The sequence below is a fragment of the Numida meleagris genome, chromosome 1 (assembly GCF_002078875.1).
Source record: "Numida meleagris isolate 19003 breed g44 Domestic line chromosome 1, NumMel1.0, whole genome shotgun sequence".
NCBI lineage: Eukaryota > Metazoa > Chordata > Aves > Galliformes > Numididae > Numida > Numida meleagris.
The window spans coordinates 129176924-129203046 of NC_034409.1; the positions used below are offsets into that span (position 1 = coordinate 129176924).

General features: G+C 40.9%; 1 protein-coding gene across 2 annotated transcripts in view; it reads left to right on the forward strand.

Moving 5' to 3' along the window:
* The window catches only part of GABRB3 (gamma-aminobutyric acid type A receptor beta3 subunit), a 115463-nt gene continuing 89362 nt past the window's right edge, over positions 23 to 26123 (forward strand). The window contains exons 1-3 of one of the 2 annotated variants that reach the window (XM_021412319.1): positions 23 to 204; positions 306 to 397; positions 473 to 540. In XM_021412319.1, coding sequence (XP_021267994.1) covers positions 125 to 204; positions 306 to 397; positions 473 to 540 — 240 coding nt within the window. In that variant the 5' untranslated portion in view covers positions 23 to 124. Of the gene's footprint in view, positions 205 to 305; positions 398 to 472; positions 541 to 6500; positions 6704 to 26123 lie in introns of those variants that run through there. The other variant, XM_021412322.1, reaches the window with a different exon arrangement.

The following is a 26123-nucleotide window of genomic DNA, read 5'->3' on the forward strand; positions in this document are numbered from 1 at the left end:
CGGGGTGGGGGGAGAACGGGGACTGTCGCCTCCGCCTCTTCCTCAGCGGCAGCCAGGGCAGCTGGATCGCGGCGGCAGCAGCTGCTGCTGCTGCTGCTGCGCGGAGGGAGCCCGGGGCGGAGGGATGTGGGGCTTTGGGGGAGGCAGGATCTTCGGGATCTTCTCCGCTCCCGTCCTGGTGGCCGTGGTGTGCTGCGCCCAGAGGTAGGAGCCGGCGTGCCGAGCCGGGAACCGCGCTGATGGCTCTGCCCCCCTCCCCGCTCCCCAACCTCCCTCTGCCTCCCCCGTCTTTCTCGCCCCCACAGTGTGAACGATCCCGGCAACATGTCCTTCGTGAAGGAAACGGTGGATAAATTGCTGAAGGGCTACGACATCCGCCTCCGCCCGGATTTCGGAGGTGAGTGCCCGCTCCCCCTGCCCCGGGGCTGCCGCCCGCCGGCCCCGCCGCCCTGACACCGCGCTGTGCCCGCAGGTCCGCCCGTCTGCGTGGGGATGAACATCGACATCGCCAGCATCGACATGGTCTCCGAAGTCAACATGGTGAGTAGCGGAGCTCCCTCGCTGCGTGCGGCAAACTTTGCTCCCCCGTTCGGCGTCGCTCCTCGCCCCCGGCTCCCCGGGAGGAGGCGGAGAGCAGCGCGGTAGCTCCGCGCGGGCGGAGGGTGCGCGGTTCTGGGGTCTGGAGCGGGCGCGGCCGCGGGGGTTCTCCGGAGGAATGAGGAAACCCTCGGTTTCTCCGAGCGGCCGTGGAGGGGCTGCCGGGCTCAGCGGGGACAGGCGCGGATTTGGTGCGTGCTGCAGTTCGGCCCCAGTCAGTGCAGTTTGGTAGTTTGGCGACAGGAGATAGAATTGCTGGTTTTTGTCCTGATCCTGAATCGGAGGTGGATTTTCTATGTGTTTCTGAGAGAATTCCTCGTTCTCCTCAATTTGGTTCTTCCTTCTAGCTTTGCTTTTGTGATCCTGAAGCACAAGTAGTTGCATTTATGGCGTTAAAACCATTCTACTCGTTTAAAACCTGAGCTCTGTGTCAGTAAATAGGACGCTAACATCAGCTCTATCTCAATGCTCTGTTGCAGCGTTGCGAGCTGACAGAGCCCAGCTTCATGCACAAGCTGCACATTTTCTTTAAGTCTGCCCCTTCCTTCACCTGCCGTCCCCAGTATTCTGAGATAAAAACTTTTTGCTGTGCTCCAGATCTTTTAGAAATGGCTCTCGCGGGCACTCAGTACCTGCTTGCAGTCCCAGTGCCACCAGCAGCTGCCCTTCTCCTCATCCAGGAGGGGCAAACGGGGCAGTTCACATCCATAAGAGTTTGCTGTGGGCATCCTGCAAATTCAGGCAGCAGAGACCTGTTTTATTCTGCGGAATTTTCTGTACCTGTCGCATTGCTCCTCAAAGGAGCGAAAGCGGAATCTTTGAAGAGTAATTCTGAGTTCTGGATTCACTCTCCCTACCACCACCTTCCCCACCTTTGGTTGTGCTCTGTACTTAGCAAAGCACTGTGTCGGGGGTTGAATTTATATGTAACACTGTCTATGTGTGAAGTGCCACATCAGCAGTAAATATCAGGAAGAGACCACGGCTGGAAAGAAACCTATGGAATATATGGAGCCTTTTTGTTGTTGTCTTCTAGTTATGGGAAAGCCTCTAAGATTTAAATGATTACTCATCCAACCCACTATAGCAGGGCTGTGAGGAAGAGTAAATAAATAGACTGCTTGTTGTGCTGCTGGCCTGGCTAATTAGGTCTTACAGAAGGCCGGAGTGCCTTAAGTGGATGGATGCCCTCTGGTTTTCCTGGGCAGGTGAGCCAGTCCTGGGATTGCTTTAGTTCTTGCTGGGCCACAAGTCGGTGCCCACTGCTTCCCAGAGCCAGAGGTCTGCGGAAGTGAAGAATGTTGTTCGGGGTTGTTGGGTTTTTTTTTTTTGGGTGTTCTCTCATGGAGCAGCATAAGGTCTGAAAAGATGGCACTGATGTTGCAATAGAAACAAGTATCAGTTTCTGTAAAGGAAGTGCTGAAGTACTGTCCTTACAAAAGCCCTATCAATTTACTTGAGAAAACAAATGAACTTCAGAAAGGGCTTCTGGTTGGTGAGCACCATACTGCAGTGGGATTTGCAGTTTGTCCCATCGCTTCTTCCTTGGAAAGGAGTCTTCTCTGAGTAAGCCTATAGCTGTATTGAAGCACTGTATTCCAGCACTCCCTGAGTTGCTTCGTTTTGGTTACTCAGGCAACTTTATACTCCTCTGCAAAGATTCTGGTGTAAATATCAAGAAACAATGAGTGAGGAAGAAAAGAAGGAGCTTTTCAAGATTACAAAGTTTACCATCTAAGGTAGCACATCAGAAGGAAAAAAAGGCACACTTAGTTTGAAGACCTGAAGCATCTCTGCTGAACTGAATGCTCGTTACCAACCAAACTTTTAATTTTTGATGTATTCTTCTATTTAATGCCAAGCAGATACTGTTAGCATTGACCTTTTGCCTCAATAACTATTGACATCTCTGACACGGATTTCTATTTCTGAACCATGCTAGTATGGACATTAATTCCTTTGATTTAACTCTAGACATTGGTGTAACCTTTTATAAATTAGCCTGTTAAAATTCATCTCTATATTAAAAATAAGATAACCAGGGAATTAATATTCTTCAATTTTATGAATATAAATAAAAAGTTATTGCAGCAGGTTTTATTATACTGCCTTCTAGGCAGCCCGTAATGTAGCTTTTGGTGATGCGCTGACAATCCTTTGTAACAAGAATTATAGTTTGTGTCATACGCGTTTCTATTCTTAATCAAATTGCAGCCTTATTCCTCTGTGCATCCTCAGTTACAAGGTATTCATTTGACTTTCCAGTGTTTTTGAAATGTGTGTGTTTTTGATTTTTCTTTTGAAAATTATTAAAAGCCGTTCGCCCTCTGTAAGTCGAGATTAGCTGTAGCTGTTTTCAGAAGAGGCTTATGGAATAGTGATACGCATCTTCCTTAGGTTACATAGAAAAGTTAACATTTTCCTTTACTTTTGATGTTATAATGCTAAGCCGGATCAAGAGAGCTGATGCAAATGTCAGGACTGTGCAGCATCAGATTGTTTGCCTGAAAAGTTTTAAATCAGCAGTTTCTGTTTCATCTCATAACATCTTGAAGGCATTGGGTGGCATTAGTGTAACTGTCACTCTGCTGTACTATTTACATCATACCGAGAACACAAAATATTTATGAAGTAAAACTAATACGCCTTCATGTTTATACTTTGAGTTGCATATATGGTAACAGCAATGGATTAATGAAGCTGAATTGCAAAGTGCATTTTTCAAGGAGGAGCTGCAGTCTGCTAATGAGCTGTGCATACATGAATGCACATGAGTGCTTTACTTCCCCGCTGTACTTGTGAATGCCTTCACATGATGATTTGACTGTTTCACAAACTTTGCTTTTAATTAGGTACTTAACCACCTTTATTTTCTGCACGTCTTTAATAATTGCATTTAAAACTGCTGCAAGTGCATGTAAAATGTACACTAATACGCATCTCCAAATACAATACTAATTGATAATATTAGAGATAATACTGAGAAATGCACTATAAAACCTTTTCAAAAAAGAAGGAGTACTGAAGACTGCAGTTGCCAGATTATACTAGTTTAGCTTTATAATTAATAAAATTAATTAGGCAACCTGGTCTGATATTAGATCTGGAGGTTGGTGGCCCTGCCTGCAGCAGGAGAGTTGGAGCTTGATGATCATTCGGGTACCTTCCAACCCAAGCCATTCTATGATTCTATGATTAATCATTTTATATTATTTTTGTTGCTCGTGTTCTGTACATTCTGTATTTTGGAGGTATGTTTTGCTCAGATGATGCAAACTGAAACAGGGAGTTCTATGCTTTTTACTGATCAGTCAGCCTATTTCCTATCAGACAGAATCCACAATTAATGAATTTTTATAGTCTGATTTTTTTGGTTCAACATTTGGCCTGTGAATCAAGTGCGTTAATTCCAGGCATATAATTTCCAAGCATCCAAAGACTCCTGTAGCATTTTGTCTGTAAGAAGTTAAATAATCAATACATTGATTCTCCAGACAACTCCCTCTTTAAACTCATCATTGCAGCTGGAAGAATAAGATGCTGTGCTTTCATTTTCCATCATTTTAGGATGTGGTTTATAGTTCATGGGAGATAAAGCTGTAAAGTGGATAGAGAAAACAAGGGGATCCATGCAAAAATGAACATTCTCCTCAGAGATCATGTTTTACAGAGAATAGCCTGATCTCTTGTAAGCAAGGAATCTTATGGTACTGCTTTCTAAAGTCTCTGCATTCTCTTTGTGCTTACAGAAACTTAAGATCTGTTGATCCAGGGTTTTTGAAAGGCTCTAATTTCAATAAAATTAAACCAGGAAAACCCAGGAGGCGTCACTGGCTATATAGTCATCCTGCTGTTCTTGAGAATACTGTACTAAGAAAATTAGTTCGACATAAAGTCAGACCATAAAGCTTATGAGCTGTTGTTTCTGAAAAAGATGTAATCTGTTCTATGCTAACACTGTAATTTTTTTTTAGTTTTGCATATGTTCCAACACAAAACTTCGAGTATGCATATGGACTCCATGGATGCCTGCTGAGTTTTTCAGTGTGATTTTGAGTCTTGCTGACAAACTGTTTCAGTTGCTGCTGTAAGGTCAACCGAAGTTCTTACTCACATAGGACAAGCTTTGTCTGCTTTACTTGGGTAGCATCAGGAATTATTCTGAGGTAAATTAATTCATACCTCACCTAAAGTACTGGAGACACAGGACCTTCATGTTTCCATTGATGAGATTTGTCTTGTCTTACTTTAGATGTCTGAAAAATAGGATGTGATTCTGTTCATGTACATTGAGATGCATGCAGTCAGATATCTAAATGTGGGCTGGATTGCTAAGCTCTATGACCATAGTTAATGGAGATGCAGGACAGAACTTGTCTGCTTAGGCAAATGTGTTTATTGTCATTTTGACTCTTGTGTCATACTTGGCCTCCAATTTCCAGTCCTTAAGCTCTTTGTCATGGCTACATACTCTATGCAGGTGTGTTGGATATCATATCAGCTGCTATAGTTTAAACAATTAAGTCTTATCAATGGAGCTTAGAGAGTCCAGAAAGCTATTTAGTCTAAGTAAGGATGACATTTAAATAGCACTTATTAGGTGCCTTGAAGTATCCCTTTTGGACTCTGTTTCTTCAGAAGGGTACTCTTATAGATGTTATGCTGTGCTTGCCAGCCCTATGTGGGTGTTTTGTATAATCCAGGGCATCCAAAACAGCACCAGACACTCATATTTAGGTAAGTTAATTCTTTCTTACTCAGGAATTCCAGCACTTAGGTTGGGCACCTCAAGCTCATCATCCAGGTTTGCTCAAGACTCAGGAGACAGAGGCAGGCACTGCGTCTTCAGACAGCTGCAGTGCTGGGCGCTGTGAACATGAGCTCTGTTTTCTGTCTCACAAATGTAACCAATGTTTCCTGCCATAAACATCTACTTTCTTAGTGCTTTGCCAATGGGATGTGAAATTTACCTTCTGTGGGAGATTATGGTTGTGACATATTTTGCTTTGAAGATTCGGATGGAGAAATTAAATGGGTTGCAATAATAGAGTGATTATATAATCATTGTTATTACAAACAAATTTTCTAGCTGCATGAGAAGTCATGTATGTAATACTTAAATCACAAAAGTATCAAATAGAATTTATAATTGTATATACTTTTCAAAATATGTATTTTGATGTACATAGGGAGACTACTGGATTATACCGAAAATATACGGTAGATCATATATATATTGCTTTGGCATGTATATATCTATGTATATCTCTGATAGATAATACATGAAAAAAAGGAAAAAGAAGGAAAAAAATCTGTCCAAACAGGGAAGCATCATCCGAGGCCAATGTAGCCTTGCAAAGAGCAGTGTCATTCTGCTGGTGATGACCCAGCAACCAATGAGGCAGCTAGGAGACAGCAGCAAATGGTGCTGCTGGTAGAGGTCCATCTATCTCAGCAGGTTACCTGCCCTCTGATTGCCAGCTGGCAACAAGAGTGTTCTTTCTAATCTTCTGTCTTGGCTGGATCCATTTCGCTTCTTCAGGAGAGTGTCCATGGACTTGCCCAGCTGGCCTCTGCATCTCTCCATTCCTGTGATGTTTCCCAGCCGCTGCTGACAGGGAGAGGGAAGTGCTTGTAGAGCAATAGAAGTCTAACTCCTGTTTGGCCAAGGGAATTGACGATAAGCTTATTCACAGAGGAAAGTGGCTGCTGTGGTATACAGGGCTCTGGCTGTGGAGGCAAGAAATCACTGCTTTTAGAAGGACAAGGAGGCAGTTTGTGTTGATGGAGGTTGGCAAGGGCTTTTTAGAATCTAAATCCAGCTGCCAATGTTGAATCATCTTGACTGTATGATGATGAAATAGATGCAATCTGTGACGACATCAACATGGAACACTTGCAAACATTTCAGGGGATAGAAAGAGACTTCAAAATTACCTTTACAAAGAAAAGGAATATCTCTAAATAAATAAGGTATTAGTAGGGGCAAGCAAGTGCTACATTTTGTAAGAAAAGAGGAATCCAGTACTTACTTAGAATGAGAAAGAATTAGGCAGGCTGCAAGACAGAAAAAGGAGGTGGAGACTGTGCTGGACCAGAATCTAAAGTAAGTGGAGAAAGTGAATCCAAGTTGCTAGTGAAGTAACACTGAAAAAAAGATGCGTCTTACTCTCAGGCATATGAATAGGAATATCATTCAGAAGACATCGCTGACTATTAATGAAGCCTGAGCAAGAATGCTCCGTCCAGAATTGTTGCACTGGCTTACAGGGAGATTAACAGGAGGCATAAGAGAGGAAAACAAATGTTTTTGATTAAAATAATTAGAAAACAATATATTTCTGGCAATGTTGAAAAGTGGGTTTGTTTAGAACTGAAAAAAGGGAGGAGAGAGGACATATATTTCTTAGTATGCAGGAATCTGGTGGAGAGAGAATGATGACCAATTGCTCACTGGAATTAATAGGAGTAAAGCCTGAAGAAATTAATAATTTCATTTCAAATTAATTCTCAGCTAGCTGCATTTGTTGTGCCATCTTCTTTGTTGTAGGTTTTTAGGAAGTGTAGAAAAATTCCTCTTCAATGCTCTTGTCTGTGGAAAGGCTGGCATAGCTGATAGTTTGAGTTCTTTTCCAGCACTGTGTTTCTGTGACTGTGCTCTGGTTTAATTACTTCTGTCACTGTGGGCAACACTGAGACGTATGTGCAAGCTTGTCTTTATGTGGTTTCAGATACCCTTGCTGATCTTGTGCTGATGCTCCAGAAGATCGAGAGTCTCCCACAGGTCCCTTGTAATATATGCCACTGCTGTAAGGGCATGTCAGGCCATCTGAGATGTCCTTAGTAACCAGTGTGTGCATAACTTCATCATGTTCTCAATATCCTTGCAGTGATTGCAGCAGGTGTTGAATGTATGTCCTTTAAAATATACAAAGCTGTCTTGATTTATACCTACTATGTCTAGGATTTTTTGCCATTCCTTTAAAAATAGAAGATGGGAGAGAAAAGAAAGAACAATATTTATATGAAGATTTTTATTCATACATTGAGTGCTTATCCAAGTAATTTATTGACAGTAGTTGTACCAAAAGCTGAGCAATGGCACAAAGGCACTGCAGACAATCTCATGCTTGGCAGAAGGTGCAAACGTAAGACCATCCATGACACGTCTGACTATAGGTCCATCTGGCCAACTATTCCAACTGTGGTACTGACTGATAAGGAACACATAGGAAGAAGAAAATAAGCATGTGTTAATCTTCTCTGTAACATGATTTGTAACATGAGACTTCCCGAGTCAGAGAAAGTACTGCTTGTTTAAGTGTAACCAGAGAATTATGGTCATTTAATAACAATGCACTTTTCCCAACAATTTTCATTTAAGTAGAGATTTGATTATATAATGAATTTTAACTCTACCTATCAAGTACAATTCATTAATATTGAAGGATAATAAAAACTTTCGGTGAAAGAGGTTGAGTAATGTTCAGTTACCTTTAGAGGTCCAGGACAAACTTTCTTGTTTCTTTCCTGCGACACACTCTCATAAAAAAAATAGCTGGAAGAGGAATTGTTTCAATAGGAGAGTTCATTTAATATTTGTAATTGAATTTCACAGTTTCTTATAACTACAGAGATTGCAATGAAAGAAATCCCTAAGCCTAGGCATGTCTAATTCATTATTCACTATTATGGATTTGAACCAATAATTTTGGCAAAATAATTTGTTCTCTCAGCAGTTAGGAACCGGTTACAGGTTGCTGTGATAATGTAACCTGCAATATGAATGTAATATTGCATACAGCAGAGAGGGGAGGTAAAACAGCTGTGCTGGGAGGTACGTGGTTACACTGGGTAATTGGCAGTTCAATAGCAGTTAATGACTTTTTTCTTTATACTAATAAGAATGTTGAATTTTCATTAGTTCATGGATATGTCTCCATGGCACAACACAGCGCTCTGCAGAGATGCAGGGGTACATCTGGTGCAGCTCGTGCAGTTTCTGGAAGCTGTGAGGTTACATCAGCACAGGGCAGAGGTGTCAGGGGGAGTGAGGTCGTTGAATAGGGCTTGTTTCACATGACTGGGTAGGGGTTATCCAGCAGCCATCAGAGCTCCTGTAGCAGAGGGGACATAAAGGCAATGCTTTATGTTCTGAGGTGGGGGTGGAAGACAGCTGGGGGGACTAGCCCTACAGAGGTGCCTGTCTGGGAGTACAAACAGGGAGATGGGGTGGGAGATAATGGGTTATCCAAGGATGGGTGCTCAGTGTTTAGTTAATATTGAAGTGAGTTCCACCTGTTGTTCCTCTTTCAAGGGCCTTTTCGAAGGTAAGTGAAAGAGCATACCAAAGCGGTTCACAGCTGATCTCCAGCAGCACCAGGGAATGCTGCCAGCAAGTTAGGACATGGGTAAAATTCTGTGTTTGATTTAAACTACCAAGGGTAGTTCAGGTAAACTCTGTGCAAGTCCTGAACTGAAATACGTGTAGGACATGGACAATAACCTTTAAAAGCAAGCTCAAATCCAAGTGATTAAGAACAGCTCATCCCTTGATCTTTTAATTGAGATGTAGGATAGCCCCACTACCAGACCTTAAAGGAAGAACTTTATTCTGGAGTCACATGTGGCTATGTGCTGATTGCATCAGGGATGTTTTAACATCCTCCATTTATCTGCTTACGTATCCATTGTGGGCTGAGCAGGTGAGCTCATTGCCTTGGTTATATCTGATGTTGCAGGTGCAGTGCAGTTCGTGTGCTGTGCAAGCCCTGTTCGGCTGGGCCCTCCACTCTGTAGGACTGGGCTGGTGTAGCGCCTTGTCAGGAGCTGTGTCCCTCTTGCATTTTTTATTGGGTAAATGAGTCTGGAAGAGTAAGAAATCAAATCTAATTAGAATACTAAAATGTAAACCGGAGGAAACTATTTTTCGGTTTAATCACAAGTTATTTTCTAAGAAGTATTTGGTATGGAGATTGCTGTCTTGTCATGGTTTCTTTGCCACCGTAGATTTTAAAATGCACTTAAATTTTAAAATTGAAGATATGAGACAAAATACACATAAATTCTGAATTTTAAAAAGCACCAACTCAACGTGAGAGAACTGAGTAATAAAGTAAGCCTTGTTCTTCATTGCGGATGTGGAAGATGAGCTTAAGCCCTTTCCTGTAATATAACACAGTGACACAGGTATGCTTCTCAGTTCCAGCAGTGGCTTGCTTTTGCTTCTGACCTCACTGGCTATTCAGGTAGTGACACATGGCCCTTCTAAGTGTTTTCTGAACATGTCAAATGTGCTTTTTGCTTGGATAACAGAAACATATCCCAAACCAACTGGAATTTTGCATAGCAAAACATTTCCTGGACTTGCAGAATAGCTATGACCTCAATTACCATCCTGGAAGAATCCTATAATCTATGTATCTGCTAGATTTAAGAGTTGTTGCTCTCCTGATAATCTCAAGAATGTCACGATTTCAGTGCTTGAGGTCTGGCATGCATTCATGATATGTTAAAACAGTAGCATATTATTGGTGTTTAGGTGTTTTCCCACCCGATGCCTGGGTATTCTCTGAAGGTCAGTGCAGGCTGGGTCCATTCTCAGCTGGCAGCGTGGATGCAGCTACTTGTTCTGTGAATCAGTCAGTCCATCTAGACAGAAGATGTGCAATACTGTGCTACTTCTCATGTGGACCCTGGCTGACTTTGCTTCCTAGGATACACGTATCCAAAAAGTGCAGTTAATTTTGCATGGATGCAACAATCCAGTCATCCTGTGAAGTGAAAGAGAAGCGACTCCCTGGAGGGAGTTGTATCCTGTCTGTCTGGCAGTGCCCATATCAGAAGGTAACTCATTGTGGGGAGCTTGTGTCTTCCCATTCTTTGTACTGGCAGCATGGCTTAGGCCAAATGTCTGTGTTACATTTCCGGAAGCCACTTGCACGTCCTTTTGCCTCCATGCTGTCTGAGCTCTTTGTTTGTCCTCTAGAGTGTGTTCCTAAACATATGTGCACAAATATACTCTGCTTGTTAGGAAACCATTGTAATGAACTTGTTTCTCAGAGATGATCTCTCTCTCCATTTTGCGTGTTCCTAGCATTTTTTCACACAATGTGATGTGTTCAGCTGCATCACATGGCCAAAATGAGCAATAGTTAGTAATGTGAAGGAGTTTGAGGCAGGATTAGAGCTGCTATGCTGGGCAGCTACCACGCAATTAAAGCCAAGTGGGCTGGATGAAAAGAGGGGTAGCCAAAAGGGTGAGGGCAGTGATTATCCCCCTCTGCAATGCCATTGTGAGGCCCCATCTGGAGTACTGTGTCCAGGCCTAGGGCCCAGAGCACAGGAAGGATGCAGAGCTTTTGGATCAGGTCCAGAGGAGGACCATGAAGGTTATCAGATGTCTGGAGCACCTCTCCTATGAAGAAAGGCTGAGGAATCTGGGCTTGTTCAGTCTGGAGGAGAGAAGGCTCCAGGAAGACCTCACTGCAGCTGTCAAATACTTGAAGAGATCTCATAAGCAGGAGAGGACTCCGATTTACATGGTTACATTTACATGGGCAGATAGCGATAGGACAAGAGAGAATGGCTTTAAAATAAAGAAGGAGAGATTTGGATTAGATGTTAGGAGGAAATTCTTTGCTCAGTGGGTGGTGAAGCCCTGTCTCAGGCTGCCCAGAGAAGCTGTGGGTGCCCCATCCCTGAAAGTGCTCAAGGCCAGGTTGGATAGGGCCCTGGGCAGCCTGAGCTGGGTGGGGGGCAGCCCTGCCCATGGCAGGGGGGTTGGAACTGAGTAATCTTGAAGGTCCCTTCCAACCTAAGCCAGTCTATGTTCACATCAGCTTGGGCAGATACAGGATTTCTGTTGAGGGCTTCTAGAGTCCTAACCTCATTAATACAGACTAAAGGAAGTGCCCAGGCTGCATCAGGGACGTAGATGCATGTTAGTGGCCTGGAAGAGATGGACTGGGGCTCACCTGGGCTTTGTGTGGCAGAGATAGCAGCTTGGCCTTAGGCAGTAAAGGCCTATGAAATTTGAGAAGTGGTTATCAGAACCTGAGTGTTTGTATGGTGAAGGGTAATTAAGAGAAATCAATTCTGAAGAGGGTGTATTTCATTTCCTTTTAATCAAGAAATGGTGCCTCCCTTGGCATTTCTTCCATCTTTTTTTTTTCCCATAAAAATGGTTGAGCTACTTTGAGAATAGATTAGCTATTTTAAAAAGTTGATTAGCTGCCTACTATTCTTTTTGTAAAGCCTCCTCTTTAAATGGTCAGAAAAAAAAAATGGGCAGTGAATTAGAAAATGCATTTAAGGAAGTTGATCAGCTTATCCTTCCAGTAGACCCACTTTAGTTGTATGCTCATATATTATTAAACTGACTATAAAGTACTGTGTCAAGGTTGAAACTGTACGTCTTTCCCAGCATACCCACTCATGGGCTATGAGGTGCCTTTGGAATTGCATGCAGATGCTGTAATTTGGAAGGGGAAACTAGAAGTGTGCCTGAAGTAAACTTGTTATCCATTAGTGACGTGTTTCTTTTTCTTTGCGTTAAAAAAGTTATCTTCAGTCCCTACTTTTTACTTAGCCTTCCTGATGAAGTCTAGCCCTAACGCTCGTGATGTTATCCCTTTCCTTCATTAATCACATCTAAAAGGATCTCATTTATGATCTTGCCTTATATTTCTCTAATTACCCACAGACAAAAATGTATCATGTCAAGCCACCTTCTGGCACAGAGGTTTATATATGTGCAAAGAGACTGGACTGAAAAAAAAAAAAAAAAGAGAGAATTATTCTACTCAGATTCCTTTAATTTGACTGCTGATATTAACTGAACAGCTGTCTTGAAGACAGAAGTCATAGTCATTTATTACTACGTTTCTCTAAAATGACCTGACTGATTTTTTGAATAGGTCAAGAATGTGATCAAATCTCAGGTGACTCCTGTACAGATCTTTTGCAGTTCTTCTTTCTCTTCCCTCCTGACTCTTGATTATCTGCAGCTATTGTGATTTAAAGCAGGAGGCTGCACTTTTCTGATTGTTACTTTTCTAGTTCTTTTCCTGAAGTGTCCAATCTTAAAACAAAAAAAAACTGCTGTGGGAAAAACAGATCTCCCCACTCCCTGGAAACACTGCTGAATTAAGCTAAATACAGATGTAGCTTGCTATTTTCTGGCATGCAATTAGGAAGTTGTTCTGAGCTTGACAAGAGCTGATGCTTGCTACTGCACAGCATGATAATAAATGTGTTGTAAAATTTTTTTTGCAACGCTATAAGCTGTTTGATTATAACATCTACAGAGCAATGTTGAACATCATCTGCACACTGCTGTGTGGTATTGCCGAATTCCATGCATCTCTTTACACATCAATACATTATTGTAACCTCCTTCATAATAATGAAATCAAAGCAAATCTGAGACTAAATGTTAGGATGAATCTATACATAACAGCAGATCACTTCTGAGAAATTCTATTAAAACACAGCTGTAATGCCGTAACAATGCTGAAAATGTAGAAGGTGCATTTGTTAATTGCTTCCAGGGGACACAAAATGAAATACTGTCTTTCAAAGACGAGTGATAAATCTTCAGATGTATAGAAGTAATGGGTGTGAAGAATCGACTAGATGTAGTGTTGATGAAGGCAACCAAAGGATGAAAGTGTTGGGGTTACTTTTCAATCTGTCATTGAATTGGGGTCATCTATCACAGCAAACATATTTTGTCTTAGCTTCTCCTGAGACTACTACTGTATTTCCATCTTCTTCTCCCTGTCTCTTGCTTCTGAGATTACTACTGTGTTTATGTCCCTTTCTCCCTGTTGTCCCCTGCTGAATCTTCATATCTATTACTGCCTAGTTATCTTTTTGTCAGAATGGTGGTATTTTTTCATCAGTTCTTGCAGCAAAGCCAGCTCACTAACACTTAGGCTTTTCCATATTCTTCAGGTGCCCATCCCTACAGAGGGGCTTCCCTTTCCCATTGCTCAGCTCTCAGCTGCTGATCATTTCCTGTGTCTCCTTATCTACCAATGTGTCATGGCTATCACTACAGGCTTGTTTCATTCTTTGAAAAAAAATTGAAAAGTGCTTATTTTTAATGCTACTTTTTTGTTCTGTCTTACTTGTCAGTTTGGTTGTGTGTTTTTCTTGTGTCTTTTTGTTGTCGTTGTTGACTTGATGAACTGATGTGTGCCATGTCAGTAAGTATGAAAAGGGACAAATATCTTCAAAAGCCTGTGGTGACCAGGCTTTTGTGAACAAATCCTCCAGTTCGCTTACGCCTGTGCAGTTCCTAAATTATGCCATGCTGTCAGCTGTGACTATTTCTAATACAGAGTTAGAGAACACAGGGAGGGAAAGCAGAGGGGATTGTTAAATTTTTAGATTGCTGTAAGATTATAGTTGAGTGGAAGTTCGATTTTATTTGGTTATCATTGCTCAGCAGGGACAGGGTATGTTTATTGTTTTTCACAAAAAAAAAAAATGGTCTTAAATAGGCAGTTACTTAGAAGGAGCTACAGCCTCCACGATGAGAAATGTTAATAAACATATTATTAAGTAATAAGTATTAACGTAGTATTAAGTAATAAGTATTCCTCCAAAACACTTATTTTACTGATTGACTGAATAAAACTCCAGAGGACACTATTTTTGCATCTTGTATCATACCATACTTCTGAGGAACACATTTTCCTTTTCAGGGAAAATACAGTTTCAAGTTTGGCTATTACATACAGTGTTGCAATTTCATCAGTGTCCCACATCTGTCAACCCTCACCCAAACAGGCAGAAGCAAAGCAATGCAGTACTAATGCTGATGATATCTTGACCACAAGTTATTCCATTGTGTCTTCGTATGATGGCACAAAAGCTGCATATACACAGATCTTCACACCAAGATTGGAATTTTTAATCAGTTAGGTATCATAGGCTGAATTTTTTAGGTGTTCTGAAGTGGCCATGCCCTCTGTCCTATGCAAGTTCCCCACAAAAGTAGGACCACAGCATTGTGAGTACTGGTGAACATGTTAAAAGCAGAAGAATGATGTATAATTGCAAGCTTAAGTCCTGAAAATGCTTTGATTTTTCATGTATTTTTGTAGAACTGTTTTCAGTTGTTGCCATCATCCCCAGAAGTTTTCAAGAAGTTTGTAGATGTGGCACTGAGGGACTTGGTTACTGGACATGGTGGTGATGGGTTGGTGATTGGACTAGATGATCTTAGTGGTCTTTTCCAACCTTAATTATTTTATGGTTGCTTCATGATCTGTGTGAATTTTAGGTCTAGTTCCGCCCTCTCCTTGTTTCTAAAAGCAGAGAAACACTTATCTGAATAATGCTGATTATTCCATTCAACATCTTCATACAGATAAGGATTGTGTTGTTTCTCTCTTAACTTTGCAAGAAAAATAATAATTTGGCTGGAGTTCTGAAGTACAGACATGTTTTTAAAATTTGGCCCGCTATATGAGTCAGCCTCTGGCTTATTTTTGTTTCCCTCTGGTAGGGTATGGAGGGGCACTTGTGAGGACCAGCAGTCATGCCACATGGCGTCCTTGACATGGACGTGCCTGGGAAGGGTTGTATTTCTGTGGTCTTTGGTGCAGTTCATGCCGGGATCTGTCCAGCTGGTCACTTTGGGATAAAGAAGAACAAGAAGTTGATTTGAGACAACATTCTTGTTTTTCACTTGAGCTGTTTTGACTAGAAGCTCTAGCTGGTGAGGATCCAATCAGTACATTTTCAAAATGTTGTTTTCTTATGCTTTTAAAGCAAAGCTCCCAGAGAAAAATACTGAAACTAAATTAGAAAAAATCAGTTGCATAGTGTCTCTTATCTACCAGAAGGTCCGACATTGTTTTGTTGGTATTTTTCCCTTGGGTTTCCTCCATGGGAATAAACAAACCACAGCCTTAGACACTGATAAAAGGGGTTAAAACTATTTTATTAATTATTCACTAATTCTAGAGGCTTGGTGTCATTTAGAGTTAGTGGACATCCCAAAGAATTTATTAAAGGCTTTACAGCTGAATCTTTATTGCCAGACTGCAGAAATTATCCTCTGTAACCAAATTTCCTGGACCTGTGGACCTGAGTTTCTTCTCCTTTTCCCTCAGCTTCCACAAGTAGAGCATGGGATACCCCAGTGCAGATTATCACACCAACAGGGTGCTCCATGCAGGTACAGTGAGTGGCTTTGGAAGTGGTTCCTGAATATTGAGACTGAAATCATCTCTACCAGTAAGCCACTGGAGGGCTTTTGAACTTGGCCTTGGTCTCCTGAGCATGTCCCAGGCAGTGCCCAGAAGCTAATGCTGGCCAGAGACTACTGCTGGCACACAAGCAGCATGCAATTTCACTTTTCTGGAGAGGGAGAGAGTTACAGGCTCAAGGTGTTCTTGTTGGATGGCCTTAGTGCCAGGGAACATGCTTGGTATTCTGGTCGTGTTTAATTCACTAGTAGAGACCTGGCCATAGAGTCTCTTTGAGAATGTATATCAGGACCTGTAGGCCTAATAAATTCCACTTTTTTTTAACTTTGTACCAGCTGTATCAGCTGTACTGTGTGGAGCCTTATTGAACATCCCCACTAAGTCATGCCAAGTTGAACTTCTGAAGTAAGGTGAATTCTCAGCTAGAATTAAATCAAGAGCTAGTAAAAATCTCCCACAGTTTTCTGTGCAAAAAGGCTGCAGTGATGTTTGCAGGTTGGCTTTTCCTGGAGATTTTCTTTCTGAAGCAAATGCAGGAGCACGAGCCCATAGCTGCTGCTGTGTGGCCTGTTGTCCCTGCATGATGCAGTGGCTAGCTGGCTCTGTGAGTCCATCACCTTCGTGCTGCTTTGTCCTTGGCACTGCGACAGCTTCACTGTGGAATGAGAAAATTAAAATAAACATAGGTAAAAATTTACTTGTTGAATACCAGTCAGGTTAGGTTGTTTTTTTGTTTGCTTGTTTTAAATCCTTGTTAAATTATTTTGCAGAATTTATGTTAACAAAATCATAGAATCATAGACTCACAGAATGGTTTGGGACCTTAAAGCCCACATGGGCAGGGCTGCCCCCCACCAGATCAGCTGCCCAGGGCCCCATCCAACCTGGCCTTGAGCAACTCCAGGGATGGGGCACACACAGCTTCTCTGGGCAGCCTGTGCCAGCGCCTCACCATCTTCTGAGTAAAATAGTTCCTCCTAACATCTAACCTAAATCTCCCCTTTTAGTTAAAAGCCATTCCCCCTTGTCCTATCACTATCTGCCCACTTAAAAAGTCAGCCCCTCCTCCCCTCTCCCCATTTATAAGCTCCCTTCAAGTACTGGAAGGCCTCAGTGAGGTCTCCCCAGAGCAAAAGTCATAAGCCGTCTGTTTTAGCAACATGACAGTGGAAAGTGAAGCCACTTGAGACATCTGTTTATAGCAGCAATACGTAGGATCTCCACTGAAAAAAATGCATTCTCCACACAGAATTAGCAGAGCCTGCCTGCAGACTCTGTAGGCTGGCCTTGGGGCTGCTGACAGGGATTGGTGCAGGTTGAGATGTACCCAAATGCTTCATTTTGCAGGGAGCGGCCCAGCAGGGGATATGTGTGCTCGGGAAAGATAGTTTGCAAAAGCAAGGTGTAAGACTGTAAAACTATAAGTGAATGGATTACCAGAACGTAATATTAACCACGCATTTGTTCAAGGCTGGGGTGCATGGGGCCCTGGGCAGCTTGACCTAGTGAGTGGCAACCCTGCCCATGCAGGAGGTTGTAATTGGATTGGCTTTGAAGTCCCTTCCAACCCAAGCCATTCTATGATTCTATGATTTGAAATAAATGTTGATATTGCTTTTCAGTAGTAGGTCTCAAAGCTTTATATGGAGGAATTAAATGCTCTCATGGTGTGGGGACATCAACAAGAGAGGAAGCAAGTCTTGCATCACTCAGCAGATGAGTGACAGCCCCTGTTCTCCTGCGATCTGGCCAGTTTTTGGTCAACTGCTAGTACAGTGCATCCCAGAAGGTGCAGGTCTGCAGAGTGAAGCTAGTTGCCCTATGACCGCATTAAATGCCTTTGCTGGCTGTTTATGTGGTTGTAGAAGTTCTGATTTGGTTCAGTGCACTGCACAGCAAGTTACAGTGGAAGCTTTAGGTGTGCTTACGGAGGACATCTCTTGTTTTGGGCCATCCAAAAGGAGTGGAGTCTTTATACTGCCAAGCAGCTTTGCAGCATGAACCAAGGAAGGTAAGAGAGTGACTGGAAGATGCACTTCAGAAAGATAATTCTGATTAGGACAGTAGCACTAATGTAGGTAACTCAAAGCCCAACTGACCCTTGTTTTTGGAATGAACTGTGAGATTTAGTCATCACTTAATAAAAAACTTGCTCCAAAGTGATATGTCTTCATCTTTATTCTCATTTCTCTGCTGTTTATGAGAAGCAGGGATAAACAGATTTATGAACTGCCGTTTCGGTTCACGCCACATATCTCTTAGCCCAATATCTCTGCCCAATATCATATCTCTGATTGAGGCTAGTATCAGATGTTTAACAAATAGCATGAAAAGTGATATTTCCGTAGCAAAATCTCCCAGCCTCTATGATTAAGTTCAGGAATATGTAACAGTTATTTTCTTAATATTTAAGCTAGGGAATATTCCCTAGGTGAAGGTATCTATATATCTATATGGGTTTTGGTCACATTTGTCCTTCCAGAGGATACTTTTTACAAGATATTGTTGTAAGCAAGTTGCCACAGTTTCTGGTAGCAGCCATTAAATCCCTAAAGCTGTCTGGTGTCAATCACTGACACTGCAGTAAAATCCCCCTTCTATCACTCAGTCACATTTCTGGAAGTTGCTTGCTCTCATCAACTTTCCAGTGAATGCTAGAAAACTTTAATGTAAAGATAGTATAAAATACTGTGTGTGTGTGTGTCTGTGACTTTAAAGGCGAAAAAATGTGAACTCTCCCTTAAACCACAGCAGTTCAGAAATCTTGAAGCAGCAGTTCATTTGCTTTAAACTGCACTAGTCCTCAAAATTCTTTCTGAAGTAATGTTTGAATTATGTTATTGTGAATTCAAGAAGAGAAAATCCTAATGTCTTTGGATATTCAGTCATGGATTAATTTATGTCTGAGACTACTTTTCTTCAAGCTCCTTTTGCCTACAATACTGGATTCTGCAATATACGGTATAGGTTTGTGTAAGCCCTGAAATGAGAGTTTCTGATGACTTCAATAAACTTTAAAAAAAGAAACTGTAATACATTTTGAAAGCTGTTGAAATCTGTATTTTTGATGCAGAACGGGAACTGAGAGCAGATGTGATATTCTTTCAAGAACTTGTGACTGCTTCCTTTCCAAAAGACAAAGGTTCAGAACTAAGTCATCATGAAATCTAGGGCAGGAAATTGATTAGAGATCAGGATTAAATGTCACACCGCCTGAGATGGACGATATAATTTTTATTTGCATCATAAAAAGATAGAAGACAGGATATAATTCCTGTGGCCAGGACGTTCTTTAGGTAGGGCACTTGGACACATGTGCTCTTATCCCTGGCCATGGCCACGAATTCCCAGGTGTCACAGATAGGTGTCATAGATGCCATCTATGATTTGCTCTAATCATGCAGGCTGTTCGCTGACTCACAGTCTTAACTTCTCAGCATGTGCTTCCTCACATTCTTCACCTCATCACCTTCTTTACTGGAAACAGTATAGATTTCTTCAGACAAGTCAATCACTGCAGCTTACAGATGAAGAGCAAGAGGAGAACGGAGAGCAGGCAGGCAAAGGGAGAAGCTAATCCTCACAGCAATTTTCTCATGCTATGGTGATGCTTTGAGCTGTTCCATTTCTTGTCTGGTGGATTATTTCAAGGTATTCCAAGACTAGTTTGCCAAAAGCTGCTGATGGGGTTGTGCAGGAAATGTTCCCCATGTTGCCAGACTGCAGTGCAGATTCCTGCTGGTATCAGAGATGCAGACAAGGGGCAGAAGGTTCCTTTCAAGGAAATAGGTCCTTTTCAAGGAACTACTCTTGCATGGTACGAAAAACCAGTACAGAAACCTTCCAAAAGAAGGCTAGAGTGTAGGAAAGAAGGACTACAGGTGACAGACTTCTTGGCATACAAAGTCTTTTCTTGAGGCCACTTCCAGACACAAACTGTTAATGAAGTGAGCTATGAGGAAACCAGACTGCCGCTTAATGGCAATTTTATTTGCTTTTGCCTAGAATCAGAAAAAAATATATATATTTTCAACAGAATATTTTAAAAATCCTTCTTGGGATCAGTCAGAAGGGATTTTATCATAACATTTTTTTGTTTGAAGTAGGATTAATTTTATATGAAAACATACTGAAATATTCACACTAATATTTGAATAAAACAGTGCTTTTCTTCCAATATTTTATTTTTTTTCTGAATGACATTTTGTCAAAATCAATAGATTGTGTTAAAAAAGTGTAATTTTGATGCCGTAGTACTTCCATCAATGTGGAGGAAACTACAGTATTATTGCAGTCTAATTATTACAGTGCTAAGTGCTACATGCAAATTAAAGGTGCTCGTGTAACAAAAACTGGTATAGATGTTCCTCCTGAATCTGTTTAGAACAAATTGGAAAATAAAGACTTAGACTAGCCTTTATTTACTCATTACCATGTAGTAGCAGTGGCAGAGCTACCTCCTTGTCTGCAGAAGCTATCGAAGCCTGAGCTTGCTTGTTATTGTTTCTACTGTCACTTTAGACAGCAAAGGTAACATCAGCATTTTAGCACACGATGATCACAACTTTGCTTTGTCACTACATTTCATGTCATGCTCTTGCAAATTTCTGCTTGAAATCAACTTACTACATAAATATGCCTACTTATTTATTTGTTTGTATTTTGGTTACCTTTTTTCCTCAAGAGGCTTCTGTGAAACTGTTCAGTCTCTCATGGTGTGATCCAGTTGCAGTTTGTTTTCTGAGAACTAAACTTTACATACCTTTCAAAAATTTCACAGAGGACATATACTTACAGTCAATTCCTGTTACCCAATCAGGGAGACCTTCACGATTCTTTGTAAATTGCATCTGCTCAGCAAAGGTCTACTAATTTGTGAGTGCTATCTGTTTCTTTTAAGTTAGCTGAATTGGTGTATTAAGAATATGTGGGACAATGTTTGGTCCTTTTCACTTTGGGCAGGAGCAGATGTGGAGGGCTGTTTGCATCTTTTTCCTGGTGAAGCCTAGGATGAGACTGGTTATACCAGCCAGCAGTGTGGGTACAGTTACACCAGTGCGCTCTTAAACACACAAGGGGGTTGAACGGAAACGGACTGTGTTTTTCTAAACTGGGATTTTGAAAGTTGTTGACTGATGCATGCTTATGTCGTGCTGTTAATTCCTAGGTAAGACCACAGGTATCACAACAATCACAGAATGCCCTAGACTCTCAGGATAGACTCATTACTGGAGCCATACTGGGATAATTTTGTACTCCTTGAGATCCCGCTGTCATGCTTACAGTTCAAGCTCAGGAAAGTAACTCCATGTGCATACTGTAATGTGGCATTTGTAAAGACTATGTCACTGCATTAGAATAATGGCTGCTGCAGCAACAGGTCAGCTTAGAAATTGCTCATAAAATAGAGACTTAATCTTCTGTTTGATACAGAATTTGTCAATTTATTTTTCTCATAGATTTATTTAGTAAGATTTTTTACGCTTTAACCACCACGGATAATATATATTCTATATCTTCAGTACCATAAGTAGCCATATGTAATAGTCAATTATCTTGAGGTGGAAAATAAATATTGTAACTGAAATTGAAAGCTTTTCTTGAACTTGCAGTATATTCAGTGCACATTTCCAATTTGACTGCTTGTTACAGTAGCAGAGAGGAGCACAGCAATGAGACGCCTTCTTGCAAGAACATCATGATTTGCTGCAAAACTTTTCATCTTTGTGGTGCCAACACTTGACATGCACCTCAGGCTTTGCCCTGCTTCCTCTGTCGTGCACCTGATGTAGTTTCTTAGGTGAAACCATCCCATGACCCAACATGCATGCCCCTGTCCAGAATATCTTAGTTCTGAAGTTAATGATGCCACATTTTACGTTGTTTGGGAATTAGTATTTTGATGGTGCCATATATAATTTCTTGCATTAAAAGATCATATTCTGCTGTGTTACATTTCACTAGTTCAGTTCAGATTCAATGCTATAGAACACAGTTATAGATCTAGTTAATCACTGCTTTCTCTGACATCCAGGTTTTGTTCAGGTTATTCTTTTTGGCAAGCATTGTGTTTTCTTCATTTGTGTATGAAATAACTGAGTATCTAAGTGGCATCACTTAATCTGTATTAGTTACATATACAGGAAAATTACTCAGTTTAAATTGACTGGAGTGAACCCATGCAGTGCTATAAGGGAAGAGGGGCTGGAAAGTTGCCTGACAGAAAAGAATCCGGGGGTGTTAGTTGACAGCTGGCTGAACACAAATCAGCGGTGTGAACAGATTGCCCAGAAGGCCATTGGCATCTGGGCCTGCATCAGAAATAGCGTGGCCAGCAGGACCAGGGATGTGATTGGCCTTCTGTACCGGGCACTGGGGAGGCTGAACCCAGAGCACTGTGTTCAGTTTTGAGCCCCTCACTACAAGATGAACATGGATTTGCTGGAACATGTTCGGAGAAGAGTAATTAAGCTGATGAAGGGACTGGGAAACAAGACAGATGAGGAGCGGCTGAGGGATGTGGGACTGCTTAGTGTGGAGAAGAGGCTAAGTGGAGCCCTCAGTGCTGTCTACAACTGCCTGACAAAAGGCTGCAGCAAGGAGAGTGTCGGTCTCTTTTCCCAGGTGACAAGTGATAGGATGCGAGGAAATGGCCTCAGGTTGCACCAGAGAAAATTTAGACTGAATATCAGGAAGAATTTCTTCATGGAAAGGGTGGTCGATCATTGAAAGTGGCTGCCCACAGAATCCCCATGCCTGGAAGTATTTAAGAAATGTGTGGTTGTGTCACTAAGGGACATAGTTTATAAGTGGACTCAGTAGTATCTGTTGGTGGTTGGACTTGATGATCTTAAGAATCTTTTCCAAGCTAAATGGTTCTGTGGCTCTATGACAGTTGCAAAACAATCTTAGGATCAGTATTTTACAAGATTGTAAGTTTTGGAATTGTTTCACAAAATACAAGAAGATAGGAAAGCAAAAATTTCAACTTCAAAAATGTCTCTGTCATGACTACTAAAATTACACTGACAGCAAAAATTATTTCTTGTAATTTTGATCTTAACTAATGCGCTAGAATACCAGTAGTCTGTGCATTTTATGGCAAAATAAATGTACAAATTATTCATGTAGTAGTGCTCAAACAAGCTCATAATTATTTATAACTTGTTGATTGCTTAATAGAACATGAGTCATCTGAGCTTTCATTTGATTCTCCTTTAGGATATCTCATAATTTTGGAAATAAACAAAGACTTTGAACATTTTACATAAATGTGTCCTGGCCTGCTGTCACTGAATTTTTCAAAACGATGTTTGCTTTTTGTTCGGATCCTGTTTCTGCTTGAACAGCTGATATGCATTTCTGTAGAGTCTGAACTGTATCTCCTTGTAAGGTAGGCATTTGCCTCCAAGGTCCAGTTCTCTATTGCACTCAGTGTTCTGCATATCCAGCTAGAATTTTAGAAGGGAAAATCATGGATAATTCTGTCTTCTCAGAGAGGAGTAAGACAAGACAACACTAAATATTTTTAAGGAGTGTCCTTTCAGACCTGCAGTGCTGGTAAAGCTAACTCCTGTTTTCATTTGCACCATTAGCATTTTTTTAAATACTTACATACGATTATAAGTTTAAAAAAAATCTTTTAAGAGTTTATTTTGATCTATATTTCCTGCACTAGCATTGCTGGATGTTGTTAATAATAATTTAGGTGAATACAAGCAAATTTCAGAGAAGCGATACTGAGAAAATTGTCTTCTCTTTCCTGCAATTTCATTACTATATCAGAAGTTTTCAAAACCTGCTGTAGACTTCTACTTGCTAGCATGGTTAAAATTCTAGCGTATGCATTTTCATTACTTTTACTGTACCCTGATAAAAGTTATAGCAATTCTAACCTTCTTCCTTCTCTGTTATTTTAAATGTTCTTTTATACTTCGAGAGCTCAACAAAAATATCTGATGCTAGTGTCAGTGGGGTTTGTTACAAGTTTTGGTACTGTAGTAATACATAGTGCATATCATAATGCCTCAGGGCAGCCACTAAAGGAAAAACATCTAAATATGCTGTGACTGACTTCCAAAATCCGACAGCAACCCAACGATTCTTGAGGCTCTATGTAGATTTTCTGCTCTGTTAATTAAAATGATTTCTTTAATGCAGAGAACCTGCTTCGATTGTAGTCATAAATTCCTAATCCCCTCGTTGTCATCTCTTAGAAGTAAAGATGATTTCTGACTAGAATTCTTCATTTTGGCTAAGTGTTTTTATCGTGTTCTCAAATGGAAATATGAGCAAATGTGGCATCACTGTTTGGGAACAGAAGATATTTTAAAAGATAAATTTATCTCGCAATCTTTAGTATTTTCCAAATCAGAGAGAAGCAGAGCAATGCAGAGTCAGGAAGAAAAATTATATTCTTCCTTCTTTCCTAACTTTACTGCTTTCCTCAGAAATTAGATAGAGTTTAAAATTCCTCCTGTCCCTCAGAACCACTAGATTAAATCAAACTGAGGTTACCTGAGGCTTTCAGTTAATGCTTTTGGGAACTGGCTGGGGAGGTGAGGGTATCAGGGTGAGGAGCTGAGGGGCCCTGTCCTGCAGTAAAATGTCCCCGGGCTGTGAGATGCTGCAGCACTTGTGGTCCTTGAGCACCTTTCCCCTCTTCTACCAGCTCTGCCTGTCCTACCTTCTTCAAAGAAAATTGCCGGCGTTCCCTTCAGATTTTTCTGTGGAAAAACACCTAGATAATGACAGTATTCTGCCCAATTCTAGTCATAGTTTTGTGGGAGATACTTCTACTTTATCTGCAGTGACATTATGGTACAGCAATACAAAAAGGATGGAAAATAAGGGGAGAGCTTTGCCGGAATTGTTAAAACTGGCAGTGATATTTCAAGGCGCAAGTTCTGCACTGCTGTGAGGCGTACTGAGGTCAACAGAGTTAAACACATTATTAATATTAAGCGACTTGCTAAATGCAAGTAAATAAACATGCTTTTCTACCTTGGTGTAATTGGGGAAAAAGTTCTTTTTAAAGGATTTATGTGTGGAAAAGCTTACTGGATGCATTTTTAAGATTCACAGTCCATTCAAGAATATAATTTAATAAATGAATTTATATTTCAAGATAAAGGGAAAAATACGTTATGAGTAAAGCCTTATTTTTCCCTTACATTATTTTCATGCTTTGCTCATTTGAGAGCAACATCGCTCTTGCGTACAGTATTAACTGGCATTTTGTTTTACATCACACAATGTTTTTACATTTACAATTTTAAAACCAGGAGTGAACATGCTCTGGGAAGATTAGAAAATACAGTTGAAATAATTGCTAATAATTAATTAGAAATTGTTTACTGCTCAGTGAAGTGACACCAAATTGACTCAAGGTTCAGCTGACTTCAGATCAAGCACAAGAATAGTTTCTCTGACCACCTGATACACTGTAAATTAACACCCTAATCCTGAGATAATCTCTTCTTGTAGAGTGCAGATATTGAAAAGATAAAGAGCAATCCAGTGTCATTCAAGGAGACATAATAGATATATATGTCATACAAATAATCTCTACGGTGATGGTTTAGAACAAATGTGAGGGAGAGGCTGTCAGTGGGAGGCTTTGGAGCAGATTTACAGTTAAGCAGTGGAAAGCTCCACTTGTAAACTGTGTACCAATATGCATGGTTATGGAGAAGCAATTTTAAAATGTTAAATGACCAGATGATTGGGATTACTGAATATCTTTTGCTTTCTCTGAAATATGTATGTAAACAACAACAACAAAAAAGTCTCACTTAGTTCTGCAGGATTTTTATATGCTTTTTTTTGTTGTTGTTTTTTTCAGCCTGCATAATACCATCTGCCTCTTGCCCTTTTTTTCTATGCACCTTCCTTTTGTTTTGTTCTTTCCTCTTTGACTGATTTGTGTGTGCAGGCTGCTGTGGAGGCACCATGTTCTGCACCACTGACAGGCTCTGGCTCCGAGGTTGAGACATCAGTAAATTTCACTTGCTTATTAAGATTTAGAATGAGATCAAATGAACAGCAGTAGACAACTTAAAAGAAACTTCTGGAGGGGTCTGAAGCTCTATGATGGTCAGTCCTGAGCTGTGTCAGAGTGTCAGGGCCAGAGAACCCAGGTAAATGGGAGCTCTGAGGAAAACGGCTTGTACAGCAATTTTAGGGGCTTGTCTGTGCTGACATATGGGAATACTTTGGAATATTCAGTTTTTTGTTTCTTCCAACTCATTTTTTTAAGTTTGAATAAGTAATTCAGGGTGTATGTATCTCATTTGAATTAAA